The 8,408-nt window shown below is 40.8% G+C and overlaps 1 protein-coding gene across 4 annotated transcripts in view; it reads right to left on the bottom strand.

Moving 5' to 3' along the window:
• The window catches only part of tmem131l (transmembrane 131 like), an 88,784-nt gene continuing 80,376 nt past the window's right edge, over nt 1–8,408 (bottom strand). For all 4 annotated transcript variants that reach the window (XM_020497051.2, XM_020497053.2, XM_020497052.2 and 1 more), the window contains exons 29-34: nt 7,778–7,856; nt 7,222–7,337; nt 6,759–6,891; nt 3,539–3,615; nt 3,254–3,393; nt 1–537 (exon numbers count right to left, since the gene is read on the bottom strand). In XM_020497051.2, coding sequence (XP_020352640.1) covers nt 229–537; nt 3,254–3,393; nt 3,539–3,615; nt 6,759–6,891; nt 7,222–7,337; nt 7,778–7,856 — 854 coding nt within the window. In that variant the 3' untranslated portion in view covers nt 1–228. The remainder of the gene's footprint in view (nt 538–3,253; nt 3,394–3,538; nt 3,616–6,758; nt 6,892–7,221; nt 7,338–7,777; nt 7,857–8,408) is intronic.

The following is an 8,408-nucleotide window of genomic DNA, read 5'->3' as shown; positions in this document are numbered from 1 at the left end:
TACAAAACTTTTTAAATGTTTTAATTTTCTATGATCAAAACATCTAGAAAAATATACAACAAATGCTTAACCTTTCACAACATTGAACGTTTGAAAGAAAAAAATAACATAAAAGTAAAGGAATATTCACATTTTTTCCCCCATTATCGATAAAAGCACATTCATTTCTTGTTCCTTTCTTTTATAGCATCGTTTTTGTTTGTTGTCGTCGGTTATGCCAGGTTTTTATTAATTGTCACCACAGTAGCCCGAGTCATTGGACAGCTGCGAGTTTGAGCTGCGGTTGGATGAGGAGTTCCAAATGTCCAGGTTCATGTGGGGGCCAAAAGGGTTGAAGCTGGAGTACTGCTTGGGGCGGCACATGCCCCCGGGCTCCCGGTTGAAGGGGGCGTGAGGCGGGGTGATGGGGCAGACGGGGGACATGGGGGCTGAGCGCTCGGGTTGGAAGTGGCTTTGGTACGGCTCACTCTGGGGGGTCCAGATGGAACCGAACAGACTGGACATGGGGGACAGGCTCCTGGTGCCGGGGAAATATGGCTAAGGGGGAATAGAGTGAGAAACAAAAACATGGTTTAGAAAAGATATGCCACCATTTATTTAACAAAAATTATAATATTAAATGTTGCTGGACACTTCAGTGAGGGCAAAAATCAAAAAGTAAATATCAAGGAATATTTCACTTTCTCTGTTCAAAGGAGTAACACATTTGTGCATGAGGCAGAAATAATGTGGTGCGACTCGGGTTTTGTCCATTATCTGGAAGACTGTGTCAGTGGAGGAAAGGGAGAGCGGAATGAGGTTGAGAGGCGGACCCTCAGTCTGCTGCTCTCTCCCACCGCTGAACAAGCCCATCAGATGCAGGTACCATCAGCCCAGTAATGTTTATTTATTTTTAATGTATGCTGTGCTTCACACGTTCTGCCCCTGAACAAGGCAGTTAACCCACTGTTCCTAGCCCGCCATTGTAAATAATATTTTTTTCTTAACTGACTTGCCTAGTTAAATAAAGGTCAAATAAAAAAATAAAACAACGGATATATTACCGGTGTGATCGTATAGCCTATCTCATATTTCGAATTTGAAAAAACGGCCCGAACAACAGCGCATTGGCAGGGCAATTCAAGCAAAGCCAATATTCAGTGATAACTTATTGGGCCTATAGTTTACTGCACAAACCTCATTGCCATGGTACTGTTTTAAATTGGTTAATGTTGCATATGCTTAAGTTGTTAATGTCAGGAAAAAAAATCTGAGCGGTAGATCTCAGCTTGCATTTTGACTCAAATTGATCTTGACTCAGAAAAGGTTGGTGACCACTGTTCCAGAATTCACTTAACACTATCAACATTTCCCTATACTGTTGCAATTGTGATCGAATCAACACTATTAGCCACTTTCTATGCAACATACCGAAACTATGCAAGAGATTTTGTTGTAGACAGAACGCATAGGAGTAGGATTCAATTGCATTGATATGCAATACTCCACCTGTACTCTACACAGACCGGTGCGGCATAAACAATCAGGGCTGCAGTAGGCTGCAGTAGGTCTATATGTAAATAGAGCATTGCCATATATGGATCTGTGCAATTTACTATGAACTGGACTGTGTTCACAGCATAAGCGGCCATAAGTAGATGCGCTTGTTTTGAGATCAAAGCGAAAGCTGCATGTAAACATTTTGTTCATATAATTTGCTAGTAAGTGAGTTATTAGCCCAGTTATAGATAATTTGTAGTCAGCAATAGGGGAGTGATTGCTTCCTACAAGAGCACAAAACATATTCATTTTGAAAAGAGAGTTAGGTAAAAGAGCTTTTTTTTTGTCTTAAAGGGGCAGTGTTGTATTTGAGACAGGCTTGAATAAGCTAAGTGGCCAATAGGCAGAGGGTAGCATAGTTTGTCTGATTCTCTATAATGATGCATTTTATTTGTGAAATGGTTTCTGGTTTCTTACATTTTTTAAAGTTTCTTACGTCAAACAACATTTTTAGTCACCTCCTTGTCTGAAGTACATGTGGATAAACAGGTTAATGTGAAGCCCAGCATGTTTTCTTTTGGAATGTAGACCTACATTGAATGCAAAACATTGGCTGCTACTGTAGGCTGAACAATAGAACTGCTATTTCCATGTTAAAATGTTATGGGATGCATTTTCTCCATTGTTTTTGTTAGGCCTACATTACAATCAAATAGCCACAGTAGCCTACTTGTTAAAACTAACTTAAAGCAGGTACAGCCTCAGTCTTCACAGTAAACGTGCACTGGCAGTTGCACCGAATTTTCACAACATTCAAGTTTGTACTCATCAAACCAGAAATTTGCTCAGTGCCCAACAAAAATTTGAGGGAACATTGCACACAAGACATAATGGAGGTGGTCAGGATCTTGATAAATACAAGCATAAAAGCTTCATTTTACAGGCCTGTCACCACTAGTATGTTGGTGTTCACTTTCTGGTTCTTGTTAGAAAATAATTCAATACAATACATTCCACTTATGTGACTTTTACCAAGAATTAGGAAAAGAAAGGTATCATCAATGTCATCAAGCAGTCAGTGACATTGTTTTGGTCTAAATAACAGGTAAACAATGCTCTAAAATAAAGCCTAACCGAAAGACTATGATCTACATTGTATTGACCCATGCTGAGGCCAGAACCATGGTAGTTCATGAAAAGTGGAAGTTGTCCACGCAAGAGAAGCAGACAAAGCCTCACTCCCTAGATTCCCAATCAAACCGCAGAGGTTGCAGTTCCTATTTTCTAAGCTCCATTTGCTTTTAATTGTATTTTTTATAAAATCACAGTTAGATTGTGATGTTAAAATGTGACAGCACCAGTAAAAGGGAAAAACAGAGGATAGAGGTCAAAGGGCGTATCAGAAAACAGATTCAGATGAGTTACAATAACACTCACATTGATTATCCGTTTAAATAATATCAAACAATCTTTTATACTTTATATTAATATCATAAATATATAACATTAAATACTAACATTAAATACTGAGACAGATTTAGTAAGCGTTTGCACATGGCTTTTTCCACAGGGTAAAATAAAGGTTTGGAGATTATTTTTATTTTTTTTAAGTGTAAATGAAGGCCGTTCGTCTTTGGTGCAGAAGCTTAGTAAACCTGGCACAAAGCCAAGTGGTTAGGACTAGGTCATTGACTGAGGCAGACAGGGGGACAGTAATGATAGATATTAGGGGGATTAGGTTGAATGGAGCCTACAGCGGGTCCCGGAGGTTTACCTTGCTGCCCACACAGCCGGCTGTATCCCAGGACGAGGGAGCCTCCTGGGAACATTCCTCTCTCCAGCTGGGCTGGTGGCTGTAGGCTACCGTCTGGCTCTCTGGCTGGCATGGGAAACTGTTGTGGAAGTTGGTGTTGCCTGCGGACCGATGGTAAGGACACAATGGTAAGTGGTTTTCCCATGATGTTTCACCAGGTTGTCCCATTGAGATCAAAAGTCCTTTTTCAAGGGAGACCTGTATAAGACATTTTACACACAATAACACAGTAGATTTGACGCCTACCTGCTGACACGTAGTTGCCCTGGTCACAGTACACGTACGGGCTGTTACATTGGCTGTTGGCACTGTTCCAAGGGAAGCTGTTTGAGAACACAAATTCATGAAAAAACCCACAAACACACAAAATCGTGAATTAGCTAATACACATAATTTCACAATACATTTCTGTATCTAAATTGACAGGTGACCACATTACAGAGGTAAAACACATTTTAATTTAAGGATCCCCATTAGCTGCTACCAAGGCAACAGCCACTATTCCTGGGGTCCAGCAAATTAAGACAGTTGCATACAACAAAAAAATACTGTGTGATATTACATTTCATAACACTTTTCAGAACACATTAAGTGTCTGCACCTCAGGCCACTACTCTACCACACAATGCATGTGTACTTGTGTGTAGAGTGCCTGTGTTAGTACGTGTATGCTTGCATCAGTTATCTGACGTGGAATAGAGTTCCATGTAGACATGGTTCTATGTAGTCCTGTGCGCCTGCCATAGTCTGTTCTTGACTTGGGGATTGTGAAGAGACGTCTGGTGGCATGTTGTGTGCGGTATGCATGTCCGAGCTGTGCGCTAGTAGTTTAAAACAGAGAGGTCGGTGCATTCAGCATGCCAATACTTCTTACAGAAACAAGTAGTGAGGCAGTAAATATCTCCTCTACTTTGGGCCATGAGAGATTGATGTGCATATTATTCATGTCAGCATTCCGTTTACATGTACAGGCCAGCCGTGCTGCCCTCTTCTGAGCCAATGTTCCTTAGTCCATCTTTGTGGCACCTGACCACACAACTGGACAGTAGTCCAGGTGCGACAAAACTAGGGTCTGTATGACCTGCCTTGTTGATAGTGCTGTTAAGGTAGAGCAGTGCTTTATTATGGACAGTCTTCTCCCCATCTTAGCTACTGTTGCATCAACATGTTTTGACCATGGCAGTTAACAATTTATCTATTGATTTTTATTTTACCTTCAATTAATTAGGGAAGTCAGTTAAGAACAAATTCTTATTTACAATGACGGACTAGGAACAGTGGGTTAACTGCCTTGTTCATGGGCAGAACGACAGGTTTGTTCTAGAAATATTTAGAACTAACTTATTTCTCGCTACCCATTCTGAAACTGACTATAGTTTTTGTTAAGTGTTGCAGTCATTTCAATCGGGTAGTAGCTGATGTGTACATTGTTGAGTCATCCGCATACATAGAGACACTGGCTTTACTTAAAGCCAGTGGCATGCCATTAGTAATGATTGAAAAAAGTGAAAGGGCCTAGACTGCTGCCTTGGGGAATTCCTGATTCTACCTGTTATGTTAGAGGCTTCCATTAAATAACACCCTCTGTTCTGTTAAACAGGTAACTCTTTATCAACAATATAGCAGGGGGTGTAAAGCCATAACAAATGTGTTTTTCTAGCAGCATACTATGATCAATAATGCCAAAAGCCGTACCGAAGTCTCAAAACAGCTCCCACAATAGTTTTTCTATCAATTTCGCTCAGCCAATCATCAGTCATGTGTGTAAGTGGTGTGCTTGTTGAATGTCCTTCCCTATAAGCGTGCTGAAAGTCTTGTCAATTTGTTTACTGTAAAATAGCATTGTATCTGATCAAACACAATTTCCCCCCAAAAGTGTACTACGGGTTGGTAACAGGCTGATTGGTCAGCTATTTGAGCCAGTAAAGGGGACTTTACTTAGGTAGCGGAATTACTTTTGCTTCCCTCCAGGCCTGAAAGCACACTTTCTTGTTGGCTAACATTTAAGAAACGGCAAACAGGAGTGACAATATCGTACGTTATCATCCTCAGTCATTTTCCATCCAAGTTGTCAGATCCAGGTTGATGATAGACAACCATTTCTTCACCTCTTCCAGGCTCACTTTTCGGAAATAATAAGTTACAATGCTTGGCTTTCATATTTTGGTCAGATATACTTGGATGTGTAGTGTCAGCGTTTCATGCTTAAGTTTACTGAGCTTTCCAATGAAAACAAATCATTAAAGTAGTTGGCAATATCAGTGGGTTTTGTGATGAATGTGCCATCTGATTCAATGAACGACGGAGCCGAGTGTCTTTTTGCCCTAAATTACAATTAAGGTGCTGTAAAACGTATTACTATCATTCATTTATCTTTGTTTCATAGTATAGTTTCTTCTTCTTTTCATTCAATTTAGCCACATGATTTCTCAATTTCCGGTACGTTTGCCAATCGGTTGTGCAGCCAGACTGATTTGCCATTCCTTCTACCACATCACTCACAACCAAACAAGTTTTAATGAACATAGGAATCACTACAAAACATATTGTATGACTTCTTATACACTATATTAGGCCCAGCCGTTGGAACTTTGGTTTTCCTAGCTATGGCTACTATATTGTGATCACAACATCCTATAGATTTTGATACTATTTTAATGCAGATTTCTGCAGCATTAGTAGAGTGTGATCAATAAATGTTGATGATTTCATTCCTGTGCTGTAAATAACCTGGAAGGTTGATTGATAACCTGAACCAGGTTGCAGACACAGCTTGATGAAAGCCAGTTGATATTAAGGTCACCCAGAAAAATACACCGCTCTGTTGATTCCACATACATTATCAAGCATTTCACATATATTGATTGTTAGCACTTGGTGGTCTATAACAGCTTCCCACCAGAATGGGCTTTAGGTGAGGCAGATGAACCTGTAGCCATTTGACTTCAAATCACCTCTAAGCTTTACAGGAATGTGGTTCTGAATACAGACCGTAACATCACCCCCATTGGCATTTCAGTATTTTCTGTAGATGTTATAACCATGTATTGCTACCACTGTATCAAAATTATTATCTAAGTGAGTTTTAGAGATGGTCAGAATATGAATGTCATCTATTACAAGCAAGTTATTGATTTCATGAACCCGTTTTTTTAGGCTACATATGTTAATGTTGGCAATTTTTAAACACTTCTGGCATTCTTGATTGTTTTTATTGGGAAGGATATGAGAAGTAGGTAGACATGACAACGTTCTATTTGTTTGAGCTAATAGTACAGGGTGAGCACTCCCTACTAGGGCACACCGCCTCGGTGCTATAAACTCTGGTTCATAAGTACATGATTACTGTATAAAATAGCTGTATGATCGATATGGCCTGACAGACAATCAAAATGGCTTCCTAAGCTACAACATGACTGTACAAAAAGGCACAATTAGTACATTTAGTCTTGGCTTAGTGACGTACCCGTTGAAGGGTGCGGGTGCTGAGGCTTGAGGTACGTAGGGCACGGCCTCTGAGGTGTTGTACCTAAACTCATTGGTGAGGGGCATGGAGGGTGCCGACCACGTCTCCTCAGGCAAATAGTGGCCCGCCACATCTGAGAGAGAAGAGGGAAACAATTATGTTCGTGCGTTTCTAACAGGGAAAGCTGTAACGCAGGCTTCATGGTAGGGTTGGAGAAAAAGCCTGCGTGCTTGGCTGTCCAGAAAGAGCATTGGCCATCCCCGATTTACGACACCAAACATTTACAGAAGTCGCAATAATTTGCGAAACGCATTCAAGCAATGACAAACACAATACCCTTGCATGCTGATTTTACAGTACTTCCCTTTTTGAGGTCAACTTTCCATTTATAAGACAATACATTTTACACACGGATTCTGATGTACAGGTATGTCATCATTTATTGACTGAGTACTTCACTCACCCATGGTTCTGTCCATGCGGGCTGCTACAGAAGCGAAGCTGGGGGCAAAGCTGGGGGGCACCGGGGCTGGCTCTGTTGGGCTTTGGCAAGGCTCCTTCCTGTACAGGTTATTCATGCTGCACACCAGGGGACAGATGTAGCACTTTGAGATTGTGTGTATGTGTGTGTGTAATGAAAAACACTTTAAAAAATGTACATAAGTAATCATTATTATTGGAACTTTGACTTCTCCATTAGGGTTTTTGTCATTAAGGACTTTTAGAATGATAGGACACCTCTTGAAACAGTAAGAGCGGTACAGTTGGTTAGAGTATGGCAGTGCTTGCCACACTACAGTTGTGGGTTGAACTGTAAGTAGCTTAAAATAAAATAGTCTGCTAAATTACCATAAGAGTACGCCTTCCAATCTATGTGGTTGCTGTGTGTGTGTGTGTGTGTGTCTGTTTACATATGTGTATTTATCCTTCTGTGTGTGATTACATCAGTTAATATGTGTGTGTGTGTGTGTGTGTGTGTGTGTGTGTGTGTGTGTGTGTGTGTGTATGAGCGCGCGTACCTCTGGGCCTTGTAGGTGGAGTTCATGGTCTGGTAGCAGTCCCTCTCGGCTGGGTAGACGCCGTACTGCATGGAGTCTCCTGTGGACACAGACACACAGCTACAAACCACAACTCTGACCATGCTTTCTAATGAAAAATGTGGTAGTTCATACATCCTTTTCTCTACCACATCAGCGCCAGAGAGGGGGAGAGTGTGAAAACACTGCAATACTTTTCCAGAATGGTATAAATCAAAATCAGATTGACTGAATTATAGCACATAAAACATTGTACTGGCACGGACAAATAACGAATGGAGCTCAGGCATTTGGGTGGGAATTCAGGTATTACATTTATTGTAAAACACCTTCCCCCCCCAGGTTTAAAAAAAATACTCTGTGATAAAATAAACAGTATTATGTGCATCATTTGCCTGGGTGTATTTGCATTCATTAATACATTTTTATATAAGGGGTGGAACAGGGCGACGACCGGCGAAAACATGCTCTGTCTCTAGGCCAACCTGCGCTGTCTAGACAGCCTCATTAGTTATTCATTACGGTCGTCACGTTCTCTTGCATAATTCAACAAGTGTCCCGTGAGAAGGATAACCATGCGTTTTTAAAATCAAATGCTTGGCTCTAGATTACG

The sequence above is a fragment of the Oncorhynchus kisutch genome, linkage group LG12 (assembly GCF_002021735.2).
Source record: "Oncorhynchus kisutch isolate 150728-3 linkage group LG12, Okis_V2, whole genome shotgun sequence".
Lineage (NCBI taxonomy): Eukaryota > Metazoa > Chordata > Actinopteri > Salmoniformes > Salmonidae > Oncorhynchus > Oncorhynchus kisutch.
The sequence above is the reverse complement of the archived record's forward strand: the minus strand, read 5'-3'. Positions and strand labels throughout refer to the sequence as shown.